This window comes from Mustela erminea, chromosome 3 (assembly GCF_009829155.1).
Source record: "Mustela erminea isolate mMusErm1 chromosome 3, mMusErm1.Pri, whole genome shotgun sequence".
NCBI classification, from domain to species: Eukaryota; Metazoa; Chordata; class Mammalia; order Carnivora; family Mustelidae; genus Mustela; species Mustela erminea.
Window position 1 is genome coordinate 79619186 of NC_045616.1, and position 18301 is coordinate 79637486.

Below are 18301 nucleotides of genomic sequence, written 5' to 3' on the forward strand. Positions count from 1 at the left end.
CTTTAATAAAGTAGCAACATATAAGTAACTTCCCAGACTTCATGCAACCATCTAATTACTAACATTTATGACAATGGAAATACTACCTTAAATCTTCGGTTACAGATTCTTCCACCCTAGGCTTCTTTCCAAAAATGGGTTCATCTGTGCCCTCAAAATCTGCATCTCTCTTGGTTTTTCCAGTATTAGTTGACTCTGATTGCAATTTACCATCAAAACGTTTCCTAAAAAGTAAATGGTTGAGAATCAATTCTGCAGTATCAGTTCTTACTTTAAGGATGATTTTGTAAATTACTATTCTGTATATAGAAGACATCATTTACAGAAAGTCATGCAAGTAGATGTTACAAATCAAAACTGCCCAAAAGCCAGAATACCCTAATAAAACTGAACAGTACTCTTTTGAAATTTCATATTTTCTTGTAAGTTTTGCTTTTTAAAATATTCTACAGCTCACATTAACATAATTAACATCATACTTTTAAAAATTATAAATTAAAACAATGTTAAACATATTTACATAAGCACCTTCAATAAAAAATTAACGCTTTCGCTGGTCCCATAATTATTACTGTTAAAGAGATAATTTTTTGTGATTGGAGTCACTGGTCAAAAGTACTGACAATAAATGGTATTGGTGGGCTAGAGATATCCAGATAGGAATTTAACTGGACCTACATGCTTGTTACATGAAACAATTACAAGTGGATCTCAGATCTAATTATGAAAGGCAAAACAACAAAGCCTCTAGAAAACAAAAATATTTTCATGTTTTACTAAATAGGACATAGAATTACTAATCAAAAATTAAGTTTGATAAGTTGGAGTGCATTAAAACTAAGAATTTCTATTAATCAAAAGATATCGTTAACAGAGTAAGGAACAAGACAAAGAAGACATCTGAACCACATATAACTGACAAAAGTTATATATCTAAATAAAATATGGAGGTGGAGATCACAAATTTTAAAATAAATAAATAAATAAATAAAAGACCTGAACAGGGATTCTACAGAAGATATCCAATTGGCCAGTAAGCATATGCAATTAAGCTCAAAGTAAGTACTCACATGGAAAATGAAAATTAGGCTATACTCAATCAGTGGCTCTCAAATTTTTGAATTCTGAATTCTTTGCAAGTCTTAAAAATGATGGAAGATTTCAAAGAACTTTGCTTATGTAGTTATACCTACTGGTATTTACCACATCAGATATTAAAATTGGGAATTTTTAAAAAATTTACTTCATTCTAAAAGTCATAACAAAACTGTAATATTATCATAAATAACATCTGATAAAAAGTAAGTATTTTCAAAATGAGAAGAGCAGCACTGTTTTTTATTTTTACATATTTCTTTAATGTCTGGCTTAAGAGAATACATCTGGAGCCCACATCTGTTTCTGCATTCAACCTGAGACAGGTACCATCATGAATTTCATGAACGATGCTGAGCCAAAGTCAGACAGAAAGGCATATATTCTGAATGATTCCATTTACATTATATTCACAAACAGAAAAAAAAATAGTATGTTTTCAGGATAGTCACTTTTTCTGGAGGAAAAGAAGGATATCTGAAATATTTTATATTTTCTCCCAAATGAGAATTACATCAGTATGTTCAGCTTAAGGACTTCTACATTTCTCTATGTTTTACTTAAAGAGAAATGTTGATTTTTTTTAAAAGAATAACAAATAATAATGATCTGTATGCTTGAACAATCTTTCCATAACAAAGTTCCTTCTTTGACACTTAGCAAAACCTGAAATTTATAAATCCTATTACTCCCAATTTAGTCAGAAAGGTATTCACTCTACTCTTGTCCCATGTTTCCTGCTGACTACTTTGGTGAATCTCTTTTGGACAAGCCATCAATATCCTTGTGCCTCAGTAAAGTAAGACATTTGGATGATATCTAATCCCTCCAGTTCTAACATTCTACTATTCTATCCTTGAATTATTAAGCATCAATAAAACCGTTATAATTAAAACCATTACAAGTGGGGTGCCTGGGCGGCTCAGTGGGTTAAAGCCTCTGCCCTCAGGTCATGATCCCAGGGTCCCGGGATAGTGCTTCACAGAGCTTCGCATCAGGGGTCTCTGTTTGTCGGGAAGCCTGATTACCCCTCTCTCTCTCTGCCTGCCTCTTTGCCTACTTGTGATCTCGCCTGTCAAATCAATAAATAAAATCTTTAAAAAAAAAAACCATTACAATTAAAACCATATAACTATAATGTAATAAAACCATTACAATGGAAACTTATGGTGAAAAACAAAACAAAAACATTGTTTGTATAACCTTGAGAAACTTAAAACCTAAATTTATAGAACATGTTCCTTCAGAAGAGCTATATTATTCATTACTGTATGTTAGACTTCTAGGTCTCGAATTATTTATTTCTCTTATAGCTTGGTATGTCAGTCACATGGGGAACTTGCACACTTGAAACACCTGAGTTAAACAGAAGGATGGAAATAAAAAGTTCATAGATAACAAGGTTACTCTTTAAGAATAAGTTTTTTTTTTCCAAGATTTAATTTTTAAAAGTAATCTCTACACCCAGTCCAGAGCTTGAACTTGTTAAAACCCTGTGATCAAGAGTCGCACACTCTAGCAAGTGAGCCAGTCAAGCTTCCAGAAGACTAAGTTTTTGATTTACTGAAACTGCAAGAAAATGTTATTTCTAGACATGACAACCACATCATGGTCTCCTACATAGAATCATTTTCTTATACAGGATATTAATGCTACTAGCAAAATATGTCTGTAGATTAGATAATAGCACTGTATCAGTGTTAATTTTCTAATTCTGGTAATTGTTCTCAGGACTGAGATGTGGACCCCACTGTGGGGTAGAGAAGAGAGGCACCATTCTGCCTGCCACACTGTTGAAAACAAAAATGGTACATCTTCTGTGGAAACTTTGACAACACCCAGCAAAATTACATACGTTTACTCTTTAACCTCGTAATTCCACTTGTAGAAATCTACCCCAAAGAAAAAAATGGCAAAAAAATTTAAAAAAAAAAAAAAAAAAAAAAAAAAAAAAAAAAAAAGGGAGGGTGCCTAGGTGGCTCAGTCATTAAGCATCTGCCTTCAGCTCAGATCATGACCCCCAAGTCCTGGGATAAACCCCACATCAAGCACCCTGCCCAACGGAAGCCTACTTCTCCCACTTTTCCTGCCTGTGTTCCCTCTCTCGGTGTCTGTCAAATAAATAAATAAAATCTTAAACAAATTTTTAAAAAGACAAACATGTACACGGCTACCTGTAATAGTATAAAACTGAAAATAACCCAATATCAAAAGAATAAACATTACATCCACATAAAGAATTAAAACCATGCAGCTATAAAAAAGAAAGTTAATATATTAACATGGAGTTATGTCTGTTTCATCACGCTAAGCGAAAATGATGAAAAACAGTTCTTATATGGCATCTTTTGTGTAACAGTGGATGGAGAAGGCAGACACAGATATGCACATGCACATGAGTATTTTCAGAAAGAAATAATGAAAAGAAACCCGTAACTCAAGGGCAGAGAGAAACAGACCAGAAGACACAAAGATAAAAGCAAGGATGTTCTGTTTTATACTTATGATTTTGGAATTGTAAAATAATGTTTTACATAATTTCTTAAAAATTAAATTCCTGGCAATCCTCAAAAGTAGAAAATAAATTGAAACAAATGAACCCAATACATATCAAATTGGTAGCACAAACATTTAGAAAAGGAACTACTAAAGAGTATTTTCCTTGTCAGTATGATGTATTTTTCTAAGGACAAAAAGAATCGCATATTAGAACCACAAACTATTCAATGTTCTATTCTGAATAGCAATAATATATTGTTATTTTTGACTATTACAAGAATAAAATTTAAATACGTAATTATCATTAGGTATGAAGATTTTCCACAAAAAAGGGCATACAATTATCAAAATCAAAGCCAAATAAAACCCCTGTAACATTAATTACACTGTAAATGTCAGTATGCACTTTATTTTTTCTAAAAACAGTGATTCCCCAGTTCATTCCACTCTAGAGGCCTAAAAGCAATGAAATCCTGAAGCAATGAGCACTCTAAGCACCAAATAACATTTTCCTGTATAAGGAACTGGAGACTCTTTGGAGAGATCAGATTCCAGGTTTGGACTCAAAAAGCATTTTAAGAGTCTAGAAAATCTTTTGCCAAAAAGCACAGAGGCTATCAAAGCCTGACTAAGCTTGCCAGAAGAACACAAGTGCCAATTTAAAGAGCACTCATTGGTAGGAATATCAAAAATAGTAATGCAAATGTCTCAAGTGTCCACCAAAACATGAAGGTATAAATATATATGTTATCTCCATAAAACTGAAAAGAGGAACTAGAGACACATGCCTCAATAGAGTGAATCTCCGAAGCACTAACTATGAGAAACCAGGCAAAAAAGGAATATACACTGTAGTATTCCATTTAAATTGAATTCTAGAAAATACAAGTTGTTTTCCAGTGCCAGAAAGATGAGAGGTTGCCTGGAAGCAGGGCTGGAGAGAGAATGCATTACAAAAAGGTGTGCAAAATATTTAAGAGGTCTTGGAAACGTTACCTTGATTGTGGTTGTGATTTAGGATACTTTAAATATACACCAATAAAGCTTAAAAAAGAAAAAAGATTAAAAAAAGAGTGCAGACGAGTGCAACATACCAAAATCATAAAAATCCATTCATTCATCAAAATGCTTAACATATTCACACCAGTCAGAATGGCTAAAATTAAGTCAGGAAATGACAGATGCTGGCGAGGATGCGGAGAAAGGGGAACCCTCCTACACTGTTGGTGGGAATGCAAACTGGTGCAACCACTCTGGAAAACAGCATGGAGGTTCCTCAAAATGTTGAAAATAGAACTACCCTATGACCCAGCAATTGCACTACTGGGTATTTACCTTAAAGATACAAACGTAGTGATCCGAAGGGGCACGTGCACCCGAATGTTTATAGCAGCAATGTCTACAATAGCCAAACTATGGAAAGAACCTAGATGTCCATCAACAGATGAATGGATAAAGAAGATGTGGTATATATACACAATGGAATACTATGCAACCATCAAAAGAAAGGAAATCTTGCCATTTGCGACGACATGGATGGAACTAGAGGGTATCAGGCTTAGCAAAATAAGTCAAGAAGACAACTATCATATGATCTCCCTGATATGAGGAAGTGGAGATGCAACACGGGGGGTTAAGGGGGTAGGAGAAGAATAAATGAAACAAGATGGGATTGGGAGGGAGACAAACCATAAATGACTCTTAATCTCACAAAACAAACTGAGGGTTGCTGGGGGGAGGGGGGTTGGGAGAAGGGGGGTGGGGTTATGGACATTGGGGAGGGTATATGCTATGGTGAGTGCTGTGAAGTGTGTAAACCTGGCGATTCATAGACCTGTACCCCTGGGGATAAAAATATATGTTTATAAAAAAAAATTAAAAAATAAAAAAAAGCTTAACATATAATCATACACCCATTTGGTCACCATGAGAAGTACCTTAGGGCACAACTCATTTCTCCTCAAACCGATCAAGAATCAAGCACTTTCCTGCTTTTTGTCTATGAACTGCATTTCAGGGTAAACTGCTGATAAGAGAATTTTCTTTTTTATAGATGAATTTGAGGTAATAAATGCAGAAAGGACAAAATAGAAAAAAAAATCACCATTTTGCCAACTACCACAGAAATAAAATAGCAAAGCACGCTAAAGCTATTATGTGAAAATCTGAAGGTTCATCTTTAACCCACTCACCCATCTTAAAAACTACGTATGTCTTATGATGTAATGCAATTGAAGGGCAAAGCAGCACTATGAATTATTCCTATGTAAGCTGAATCTTATTAACTCTCTACTATCAGCAGTGTCCAATAAATATATACATATACAATGCAGACTTCACATGTAGTTTTACATTTCTAACCATATTAAAAGTATTAAAATCAGTTTTAATATATTTCATTTAATCCGATGTATAAAAAATACTACCAATTCAATATACATCAAGATAAAAATTAATGGGGGGGCGCCTGGGTGGCTCAGTGGGTTAAAGCCTCTGCCTTCAGCTCAGGTCATGATCCCAGGGTCCTGGGATGGAGCCCCGCATCAGGCTCTGCTCAGCGGGGAGCCTTCCTCCTCTCTCTCTGCCTGTGTCTCTGCCTACTTGGGATCTCTGTCAAATAAATAAATTAATTTAAAAAAAAAGATAAAAATTAATGGGATAGTTTGCATTTTTTCAAAAGCTGGTGTATATTGTATATTCAGAGCACTTCTCAATTCTGACTACGACTTAAGTGTGTAACACCTACAGGGGCATAGCAGGTATTATATATACTACACAGTTAAAGCTTTGGATGTAAGGACAATTAACAGTAAATACTTAAGGATATAAGAGCTTGTTGTGTAAAGCAAATTCAGGTTTTAGAGACTATAGAGGACAGAGGACCTAGTTCTTCAACTCAGCTATCCCTCCAAAAGACATCAATAGCATAGGAAAAAAAGAGGGAAACTATTGTAGAATAAGACTTCAGGGATGTACCAACCAGAACAGTGGATGAGCTTTGCCCGAATCCTGATTCACATAAACCAAGCACAAAAAAGTACCTTTGAGACAACTGAAAATTTCTCATTCTGGACTGAATATTCAATGATATTAAGGAAATGATGTAAATTTTCTGGGATATAGTAATGGCATGATAACTATGCTAGAAAAAGGTGTGCTTGGATGGCTCAGTGGTTAAGCGTCTGCCTTCAGCTCAGGTTGTGATCCCAGGATCCTGGGATGGAGCCCCACATGGGGCTCCCTGCTCAATAGGAAGCCTGCCTCTCCCACTCCCACTCCTCCTGCTTGTATTCCCTCTCTCACTCTCTCTCTGTCAAATAAATAAACAAAATCTTAAAAAAAAAAAATTATGCTAGAAAAAAATCATTATCAGTAAGATGCAACTGAAACTTCTGGGGAAAAACAGTATGATGAACAGCATTCAATTTATTAAAAAAAAAGGGGGGGGGTGTAGGAATAGAAGAACCATGACTTGATATTGCTGAAGATGGTATGGATACATGGAGTTCTTCGTACTGGTCTCTCTCCATGCTCTCCCATACTCCAGCCATATATTAACAATTTTCAAAATATTAAGTTTCTTTAAAAAGTATCCACTTGATCTAGAGTATAAAATACGCAAAAAGTTTCTCTAAATTCCACGATTTGCCCTATGTTACCTAAGCTGGATAAGAACCATGTATATTATGTTATGAATAATAATTATCATAGTGTGATAGTTGGAATCAGGCAAATTGGGTTTTTTTCCTAAAACCACTCAGAAGAGTAGGTCTAGCTAGAAATGTTAATAAATAAATTCCTTAAATCCCTAGTGTTCTATATTTTCTTATTCATTTCCCTTCTCTAATGTTCATGTATTTCCTAGTAAAATTAAAATGTAAAACTTTTGTATCCTACAAACTTTCACTTGGTAAGCTGTACTGGACAAAGTGAGTTAATTTTACCCTAGTAAATTTTGAAGCACAGTATTTACTAAAGTCGGCAATTACTTGTATTGCGTTGTGCAAACTATAGTAACTACTAATTATTCCTATTTGGAAAAAAAATAAAAGGCATAAACGTGTCCTCTTTCTCATTTTCCCTGAAATGTACCCCCAAACTCTCCCAACTACTTCCAAATCAATGAAAAAGACTATTTTTCTACTTTCACTCCTACTTACCTGACACTTCACACTCCTGACTGTTCTGTTTCTCTAATCCTTATCTTCAGTACTTGCCCATATGTACCTCCAACTCAAGCAGTACCATCCAAATGTAACATCCAAATGTATACTTCCAGTTCTGAGGTTTGCCCAAAACCTAATTAAAATTGCCCCCCCGGAAACCTCTATATGGATATACTATCATAACTTTGTCTCAAGTCAAATTAACTTCATTTTCAAATTAAAAGCACCTGTAAATTTCCTTATATTTCTTCTCCCGGATATCCAGATCAAAATGTCTCTTTTGACTCCCTTTCCATGGTTCTGGCCTGTTCCATTCTTAAGGCTTGTCACTTTTCTTCATAACATTTTGCACCTTTCTTTTTCCTTCCTTCTGCTATCCCGACTTGAGATTCTTTTGGTTTCCTAACTGACTAAACTAAAATACTTCCTTAATTTACTTTCTTATTCTTGTTGTCTTTCCTCTTTCAATATACTCTGACAACCACTACCACGTTAATTTCCTAAACTAGCACTTTACTTACCCTAATCAGTAAGTTAGGGGGAAAAAAAAAACCCCACAAAAATCTAATTCATCAGCATTTAAAAATGAAATTAAAATTCAGGTGCTTGATAGTCAAGATCCTTCACAATCTAAAACCAGTTTTTATTCTCAGTTTTATCTCTTGTTGTCCCTAAGCCAACACTCCCTCTACACCAATCTGTAAAAAAATAAATCTGCCCATGAGTAACAAATCATTTCCTCTTGCATGTAAGCTCCCTGAATAACACAAATAGAGATCTCTTTACTGAACCTGCAGAACGATTAACTGTATGCACAACTTACTCTATCACCTACTAACCTTTAAAATATGTGCCTGTTCTATCAGGACTAAAAATTCTTTGAGAGCAAAATCATGCGTAATTTCATTTACTCTCCTGATACCTCCTCCAGTCAACATTAAATTTTGTTGATAAACAATGAATCATCTTACTTTTTTATTTAGAACCATCTTATTTTAATTCACGTATTAACTTTTTCTTGTTCTACTATAAACAATTCCGTACACTTTAAGGTAGTTTTATCCATCAGTCTGTATATATGTTTAGGAATCGGTAAGCTTTAAAAATTTTCTTAGTAAACTCAACGACAACCAGCTTTTGACAATGTATTACGTACTAAGCCCCGTTAGGTGCTCAACGTACATTATCTCACTTAATCCTCACAATCTCAGTAGTGGGCACGCTCACGTTCTTTTTATGGGCAAAAAACGAAAGCGTGGAGATTAAATTTCTCTCCCTTCTCCTGCTGCTGTTTGCCAGTACCAAGTCAATCCAAGTCACGTTTTCTAAGCTCCTGAACCCTTTACTGAACTGGTCACTAGTCTCATTTTAAAGACTGTGCCAGGTATCGTGGGGTACAAACCTAAGAAATACCTTACCTCCCATCTCCCCTCCCTACCTCATGGCGCACACCGGCGGAGTCAGCAACTCAGGCGTTAAGGAATTGCAGTGGCAGATGCTCAACGCTGCATGCGGACACCGGGGGACGCCAAAATCCCGATTCACCAAACCAACAGTCTTCCTCCCCGCTCAACATTTCCCCCAAACCTCTACACTTGCCGACGCCACTCAATGTACACTCCAGGTGCTCATGGTCTACGAAAGAACGTTGTATTTTCTCCCCTCCACCCAGCATTGAGGAAAGAAAAATAAAATAAAATAAAAACCTCCTGACATCTTCCTTACCCGCCCTTTTCCGCAGACCCCGGAGGCCCCTTCCATTTCCCCTTTTCTTTCTCCTTGTCTTTTTTAGTGCCTGGCGCCGTGGTCGAGTCGTCCTCGAACACGCTGAACAGTTCATCTCCGAAAGCGTCCGCCATCTTCCGGAGCTGGGAGACCCAAGCTCCCTACTACCCACGATGCTCTGCGAGCGTACGGACAGCTACGCCAAGGGAAGCTTCAGCTGTCGCCCCTGGGAGACAAATGTAGTCTAGTCATACAACCCCAACCCCCAGAACTCTTCCTTGACTTCTTCTCTTCCGACTTTTCCTTTCCGACCACTACTGGGCGGCCCGCTCCCTGGCTGAACGTGGAGAGAGGGCCCGGCACGCCGCAGACACTTAGAGGGCGGGGAGGAGGCGGAACCGTGGTGAGTCGGACCAATTGTAAGGCAGCGGCCGCCCAGGCCCGAGAAGCCCGGATGGAGGACGCAGGTTGGCGGCGTGGGACCCGGGGAATGTAAAGAGCGTTTGGAGGCGGTGCTGCGGTAGTTCCGGGACGAGGACGGAGGCTCCCTTTGCCAGAGCTGCAACATGGGAGGCAAGAACAAGAAACACAAGGCACCGGGAGCCGCGGCGGTCCGGGCCGCAGTGTCTGCTTCCAGAGCCAAATCCGCCGAGGCCGGAGCTTTTGGGGAGGCCCAAAACAAGAAGTCCGTGGCCAGGCCGCCCCCCGCTGCTGCCGCCTGCACCAGGGAGCCCCGAGTCAAGCAAGGTACGAAGGGTCCTGGGGCCCCGAGCTTTCCACCCCGAGCAGCTGCTGCTGTTCCAAGGCAGAAGCTGGCGCAACTTGGGCGGGCCCTAGGTCTCAAAATTTGTTCTCTCCCACACCTGGAGCTGCTAGTTCCCTATCTGGTGGCCTTACTCTAGGTCAGTGTAAGCTGTTGGGGCCTTCCACATTATGACAGTAGCCCTGTTGCAGCCTGGCGTCTCCCACCTAATCCCCCCCCCCCCCGCCCTCTTTTTCCTTCTTCGAGAACCGAATAAAAATTGCATTTGCTCGCGTCTCAGCAGGGATCCGTCCCGAGCCACCACCTATACTAGCTGGCCTGATGCAGCCGTAGGGTGTGGAGTTCCTAACCTCCTGGAGCCAGACAGACCCATTTTGTACTTGCTCTTCACAGCATTTTCAGCCAGGGTGTGTGTTTTCACGTGTTATGGAAAAATCTGTAGTAAGAATTTCAGTACTAACACACGGAATATGGGTATAATCTATTGTGGAATTATCTACGATGTTTACCATAATCATGCTGTTTTGGCGTACTGTGCAATTTGGTTTGATAACTCGGAGATTGCTGATTCTGGCAACAGATGAGCAGGCCCCATTACAACTGATTCTAAAAGATAAACAGGTGTGCTCTCTTTTGTTCTGCTTAGCTGGTTTGCTTGTAGTTTTTAGTGAAATATTCGTCCAACACATATTTATTGTGTATATAGATACTGTGTTTATTGTATATACAGATACCCCTGTGTCTTTCATGATGTTAGGGGTGGGATGAACAATTGGGACACATCACCTTTCATGGACTTTGCTAATGTAATGGCAGATAGAGGTATTAAATAACCACACCTGTATTGCTTTATACTTATTAAGTGCCACAGAAAAGCTAAGGAAGAAAATGTAACAAGATAACCTAATTTTTACTGGCGGGGTCGGGAGTCTTACATGGTCTCTTTGAAAAACAGATCAGGAGGCAGTTAACTTTGTAAAAGATGGGGGAAGTAGTATTCTTGGCAGAGTTAAGGAACTCTGTGTGCAAAGATCTTCAGTGAGGAGGGAGCTTGGGTCTTTGAGGTACTCCTAGAATGTAAGCATTGCTGAAGAGAGGATGAGACTGAAGAAGTTGACCCTTACCAAACTTTCACCTAGAAGATGGATAAATAATTCTTTGCCCTACATTTATTATAACTTTTTTGTTGTTGCAGTAAGGTGATTTTATTAAAGCTCCGGGACAGGACCCATGGGTAAAAGAGTTCCTGCCTACAATTTATAATATTCTTAAGTGCAAAGATAAAATACCTATAAATAGAGATACATAGAATTTCTCTTCGACTGTTATTCTTTAGCACTTTTCCTCTCAATCTCATCTTTTGCATTCTTTTCCTGATATTCCTCTGAATTCTTTCAACTCTAATAATTTGTTCTAATCTTTGTCTTCCCATTCCTCCTGCTCCAAAATGCGATCCTCACCAAAGATATTAGTTTATGACAGTGTAATTCTCTCTTTATAGCCTTTGTAGGAGAGTACTCCATTACTAATTCTGTCTTGTCCTTTGTACATGACTCCTCAATCTGTTCAGTCCTGGTCTCTATTCTAATCCCAAGTCAGCCATTTCTATATTTACTTGGACCTTTTGGCCCTATTTTGCAAGCCTCTCAAATTTTACTCAAGTGATACTAAACTATTTCCTCCCCACACTGGCTCTTTTTATTTCCTTGTTTCCTTTTTTCCTTTTTATCCTGTTGGGGCCAATTCCATGCTAAAACTGTTAAACCCCTAGGTCCTACCTGGGCCTACTTAGCCATAGTGATTCCATGTTGTCTAGGTAGACATTTTGTTGTTTAATAAAAGCCTCAGCAGTTACTGATGTCAGTTCCAGGTAACTGTTGGTAAAACACACCTGAAACAAGGTCATTTTGTTTAATAAATGCCTAAACGGTTGCTCTCGGTTCCAGGTAACTGTTACTAAAACACAACACCTAAAACAAGGCCAGACAGGTGGAAACATCCAATCAGCCAAAGCCACATATGTAGACGTCTGTGGTTGTGCCCTATAAAACTAGCCTGAAAGACCTCTTCGGAGGCAGCCCTGACTGGTCATTCTGGTTCCTGATGCTGATGCTTGACATAAGAATAAAATTTTTGTTAAACCTTAACTCCACGTCAGTCTCACTCCTTTGATAATGGACCCAACATGTGGGGGCTCGTCCGGGATCACACGATGAGACCTGAGCCAGCATCAGAAGAATAACTTTGTCTCAGTCTCATTCCTTTGATAACGGACCCGACAATCCAATGTTAGTAGTTACTTTCAATGCCTTCCTTTCTTCCTCATGTGTAATCTCTTGCCCAGCTTCATGCAGTTTTGACTCATTTATCTTCTGTGTACACCATTTTCACTTTTCTTCTGTGGTGTTTGTTCACTCCTGTCTAGGCACTCGTGAATTCCTGGAGTACCAACAAAGCCTTCTGATGGGTCTTCCCAACTCTGTTATTTTTCCTCCTCTAGTTTGTCCTGCATTCAAGCATCAGATTTATCTTGGAGAAATGCTGCTTTGTTCATAGCACTTCTCAGTTTCTTCCACAGCATCTTCACTGACTTTGTGATAAAGTCCATACCATTCACCTAGCACCCATGACCCTTTTTCCAGCCTTTGTACTAATTCCTATATTCACCTATAGCAAATCTGGGGTATTTTCATTGTTCAAATGCAGTTAGTGACTTTCTCCTCCTGTATTCTTGCCATTTTCTCTTAATGGAATGCCACCTATCCCAAACACTGTCTTCCAAAATCCTGTAACACCCATCCCAGATGTCAGCTACTTTTTAAATTCTTCTGTACCCACAGCTCATTTATCATTGTTATTTGAATCACTTTTTGATGTCTAGGTCTTGCCTGTTGTATGTGAGGAAATATCCCACAAAATTTTAGGAGGTAGAAACTGTTCCGTGGATATGTATTAATATACCTCAGTGTCTGTTCCAGTGCTGTGCATATAATCATTAAAAATTTTTCATGGATAAGAGAGAAGGAGAAATAAAGAAAAGGAAAATAAGGGTGGACAAATTAAATAATAAAAAAACAAAATATCACAATAAAAGATTCTAAGAAATATTAAAATAGTTTGCAATAAGCATTTTAATGATCCCTCTTCATTCTCTTAACAATACAATGAAAGAGGTATTATTATGTATATTTTCCAAATACATACACTAAGTCTATGGGTTAAATTTTGACTTCACCAGAAGATATTTGAAGTCCTAATCCCCAGTACCTCAGAATGAGAATGGGACCTTTTAATCAAGGTTAAATGAAGTCATTAGGATGGGTCCTAATCCAATATGACTGGTGTCCTTATAAAATGGGGAAATTTGGACACAGAAACATGTACTGAAGAACGATGACTAAAGAGGCACAAGGAACAGATGAAAAGCAAAGGGATGCCAAGGGCTACCAGAAGCAAGGAGAGAAGCATGAGGCAAACTCTTCCTTTGACCCTTCAGAGGGAGTTTGGCCTTGCTTGTTGACACCTCAGTTTCAGATTTCAGATTTCTGGCCTCCAGAATGTGAGAGGATACATTTCTGTTCTTCTAACCCAACCGTAGTGCTTTCTTTATAGCAGCCCTACTAAGTTTCAGAGAGGATTAAGAAAATGGTCCTGGGACACCTGGGTGGCTCACTTGGTTAAGCTGCTGCCTTCGGCTCAGGTCATAATCCCAGGGGTCTGGGATCGAGTCCAACATCAGGCTCCTTGCTCAGCAGGGAGCCTGCTTCTTTCTCTGCCTCTGCCTGCTGCTCTGCCTGCTTGTGTTCTCTCTCTCTCTCTCTCTCTCTCTCTCTCACACACAAATAAATAAATAAATAAATAAAATCTTTAAAAAAAAAAAAAAAAAGCAAGCAAGCAAGAAAGAAAATGGTCCTAACTCAAATAGCTGTTAAACTCTCAAACTGGCTGCAAAAAAACAAACACACACAAGGAGAAATTCAGAGGAATTAAGGCTAAGAAGTCAAGAGAGAGAAAATGAGAGGTTATCTATTAAATTTGTAGAAAATATTTATAACTAAATATGTATACCAGTACATATAAAATAAATCTGCTGTGCAGATTGCCACATGGTTTTTCTTTTTTCCTGTTTGGGTATTTTTATATAACATATGTTAGGCCTCCTTTGGAGAAAAAACATTATCTCTAAACTTGTTGTAGTTGCTAATGTAACTGTTCTAGTCCATTTCATCTCTTCTCTTTTCAGAAGTTTGAGGTATTGTATATAGCATTACTTTCTCAAAATTGTCCTCTCATCTAGAGGTAGAGAATCACTGCTGCCATGAAATGGTTCTTGACACAATTCTCAGTATTCTCCTACTCCCATTTTTTCATTTCATTTGTTCATCAAATTTTTAAATTGTTGCTATGTGCCGGGCAAGATTTTAGGCACTGGGAATACTCCATGAACTGTTCAGGAGTGAGAACTAACGACTTGTAAGGCTTCTATGTGTGAAAATCCTTAAACGTAGCTGAGAGTTGAAATCCTAAGAGGCAAAGAACACTGGGGGAGTAATGTCGTGAGTAAACTCATAAAAACTGTGATAAATATTTTTCAGGGTTATCCAAATAAAACAGAAGAAGTGTGAAAAAGGGCAGAAAACTGTGACTTGGTGAAAAATAAATTGGGTGGTAGAGTCTGTTTTTGCTTAAAACACGGAAGGCTTGGGGTGCCTGGGTGGTTCAGTCAGTTAAATGTCTGCCTTTGGCTCAGGTCATGATCTGGGGTTTTGGAATCTAGCCCCTCATTGGGCTCCTTGCTTGGTGGGTTGTCTGCTTCTCCTTCTGTCTCTCACCCCACTCATGCACACACTCTCTTTCTGTCAAATAAAATCTTAAAAAAAAAAAAAAGAACAACAGGGAATACTTCCCTGAGGAAATTTCTATGCTGTGATGGTTTGAAGCATCCAGTTCTTAGAAAATCTGGAGACGGGGTGCCTTTGTACTCAGGCAGTTAGTCATCTGCCTTTGGCTCAGGTCATGATCCCAGGGTCCTGGATCAGCCCCTCATGGGGCTCCCTGCTCAGCGGAAAGCCTGCTTCTCCCACTCCTGCTCCCCCTGCTTGTATTCCCTCTCTTGTTGACTCTCTCTCTGTCAATTAAATAAAATCTTTAAAAAAAAAACCAAAAAACTGGAGACAATGTTTTGAGACTAAGGGAATAAGGGCGAAGGCCCTTAGGTGGGGGTAAATTAGGCATGTTATAAGAGAGCAAGAAAGTGTCTGGGTAAAATGAGAGGGGGCTAGTGTTGATATTAAATGTAGGAGAGACTTTATCTAGTTTACTTTTTTTTTTTTAAAGATTTTATTTATTTATTTGACAGACAGAGATCACAAGTAGGCAGAGGGGCAGAGAGAGAGGAGGAAGCAGGCTCCCTGCTGAGCAGAGAGCCCAATGTGGGGCTCAGTCCCAGGACCCTGAGATCATGACCTGAGGCGAAGGCAGAGGCTTAACCCACTGAGCCACCCAGGCGCCCCTAGTTTACATTTTTAAAGGCTCAGTGAGGTAGTTCTGGCAGTTTGGACTTTGTCATAGACCCTGACTACTCAGGTTTTGTCTGTTCATCCTCATTTGTTCTCTAGATACTCTGTACTTCCCTTTCAGAGCTTATCTGGCTATTCAGTTGCCTAATTACCCCATGAAGACAAGGACGGGGTCTTATTTATTGCTCTTTAGATCCCTTGGCTGGTTCAGTTCCCCTTGCAGTATACTTTTGGGCAGAAAGAAACCAGAGTGCCTCAGTGCCCCTGTCACCAGCACCAGCAACTCAAAGTGAATGTATTAGTGATAGTGGGTCATTATAATCACTTTGTGATATAAAATGGAATACATTTTAAAAATAATATGTTATGAAAGAGTCTTTGGCGATAAGAAATTGATTTTTGGCTGATGGTTTTTTGTTTTTTTTTTTAATTAGCTGAGTCATCTTGAGGAAATCACTTTTTCTGTGCTTCAGCTTTAATATTTTTGACAATAATGTGTTGCGGTCCATGAAATATAATTTATAAATTCAAAATCCATACTACTTTTGCCTTAGAGATACTGTACACTAACATCCTTACTTTCCATCAGATTTCCATTAACTCCCTCTGTGTGAAAAGGAAAGCCACAGTTTATGGAAAAGGTCTTTAAGGAGCAAAGAAAAGTAGCTCATAAATCCTGTACACCTTAGTTGTATTTGAAAATAAGGTTACTAATTTATACATTTGGGTATCTTTTTTTCTGGTGCCTTAAATTTTTCTTAAGTAACACATTTGAATCTGCTGGGAGGGAGCTGTCAGACTGACATTCTTTAAAGTTGGCAGCTGACAGAAAGGAGACCAAAGAATCACCAAATAGAAAATTAGAGCAGTATCAGGGAATTGAGTAAGTTCAGTCTTTTTAGTAGCCTCTGCATGCCTCCAGGGACAATAATAGATACTCATAATAGGTAATGCCTCATAAAAATCTTCAAATTTTGCTGACTGAACATGTTTTAAGAAGAACTTAAAATAGAAAGGGCCTTACTGCTTTACTTGATTTAATTGGTGATACCACTGAGGCAAGATCTCATTGTTGCTTCATTTCCAATAAAAAAATGCCAAAAATATACCCATGTTTAGGGACACTTCTTGACACCCAGTGAATGTGCATCAGTATTTGTGTACATTCCGCTCCTGATTTTGTAGGGACTCAGCTCTTCTTTTATTTGCCCTCTAGAAATTCCAGTGTAAACTGACTTCAGGGAGTTGATACTATTGGATATCTTAGGTGGAATGGTTGCAGGAGGCAAATGAGAGCTTACTGCTATCTTCAGAGCTTACTGCTTACTTCAGTCTTTACTAACAACAACAAAAATTATTAAAGGAATTTACAGTTTCATCTCTATCAGTAGCACATCAACCTTGAACTGCTTCTCAATATAGTTATGGTAATAAACTGCTCATCCATCTGTACCTTTTCCAAAAGGGTTATTATAATTGGGTCCCCACAATAATTCTGGGACTTGTAAACCCTAATTAGTACGCTAAATTTGTGAACAAGTTTACTGCACTGATGAGACCTCACAGAAATGGATAAGGACTACTGATAGGTCCTCTCATTTATGACTATTGGCATGAGTTGATGAGGAAGGTTGTAAGATTAAAGTCTTAGACTAGAATATAAAGAAATTAACCATACTGTGCCAGAATTGTCACTATCTTTTCATATACTCTAGGTAGCTTGGGTACTTTCTATATAACTCTAGCATAGAAGTAATTCAGGGAACCACTAATGTCTCTAGTTCAGACTGCCCAAATGTAAATGGTTATCGTCACAACTTTTGTTTAAAATTGCCTGATTTGGGACGCCTGGGTGGCTCAGTTGGTTAAGCGGCTGCCTTTGGCTCGGGTCATGATCCCAGCGTACTGGCATTGAGTCCCACATCAGGGAGTCCTTGAGTCCCACATCAGGGAGTCCTTGAGTCCTTGAGTCATTGAGTCCTTGCTCATCAGGGAGCCTGCTTCTCCCTCTGCCTCTGCCTTCCACTCTGTCTACCTGTGAGCACGCGTGCGCTCTTTTTCTCTCTAACAAATAAATAAAATCTTAAAAAAAAAAAATAAAATTGCCTGATTATATTAACTAGCATCTTAAAATGAATACCCTCATCAAAGAGATCAAATGAATGAAAAATCTTAAAAAAAAATAAAATAAAATAAAATTGCCTGATTATATTAACTAGCATCTTAAAATGAATACCCTCATCAGAGATCAAAGTTCTTGACCTTTAAAATCATAATAAGCAACTTTTAAATTTAATATTATAACATAAATATTATAATCATATAATATATATTATATATAATATATTATATATTAAATTATATAATATAATATATAATATATAATTTAATATATATTAATTAATATATTAATAAATTTAATATAATTATATATTATATAATTTAATATATTAATAAATTTAATATTTTGATTTCTCTTAAAAAGAAACAAAACAAAACCTTATTTTGAGATATATAAGAGTAGAGTAAGTAGG

General features: G+C 38.0%; 2 protein-coding genes across 6 annotated transcripts in view; one reads left to right on the plus strand and one right to left on the minus strand.

Annotated features, from left to right (window-relative positions):
- The window catches only part of MTREX (Mtr4 exosome RNA helicase), a 99467-nt gene extending 89611 nt beyond the window's left edge, over positions 1 to 9856 (minus strand). The window contains exons 1-2 of one of the 2 annotated variants that reach the window (XR_004284008.1): positions 9486 to 9856; positions 87 to 224 (exon numbers count right to left, since the gene is read on the minus strand). Coding sequence is in view for 1 of the 2 variants with exons in the window: in XM_032336229.1 (XP_032192120.1) it covers positions 87 to 224; positions 9486 to 9619 (272 nt within the window). In the remaining variant the exon portion in view is untranslated. The remainder of the gene's footprint in view (positions 1 to 86; positions 225 to 9485) is intronic. The other variant, XM_032336229.1, reaches the window with a different exon arrangement.
- Positions 9857 to 9931: 75 nt separating this feature from the next.
- The window catches only part of DHX29 (DExH-box helicase 29), a 52902-nt gene continuing 44532 nt past the window's right edge, over positions 9932 to 18301 (plus strand). For all 4 annotated transcript variants that reach the window (XM_032336226.1, XM_032336225.1, XM_032336227.1 and 1 more), the window contains exon 1: positions 9932 to 10232. In XM_032336226.1, the coding sequence (XP_032192117.1) occupies positions 10052 to 10232 (181 nt within the window). In that variant the 5' untranslated portion in view covers positions 9932 to 10051. The remainder of the gene's footprint in view (positions 10233 to 18301) is intronic.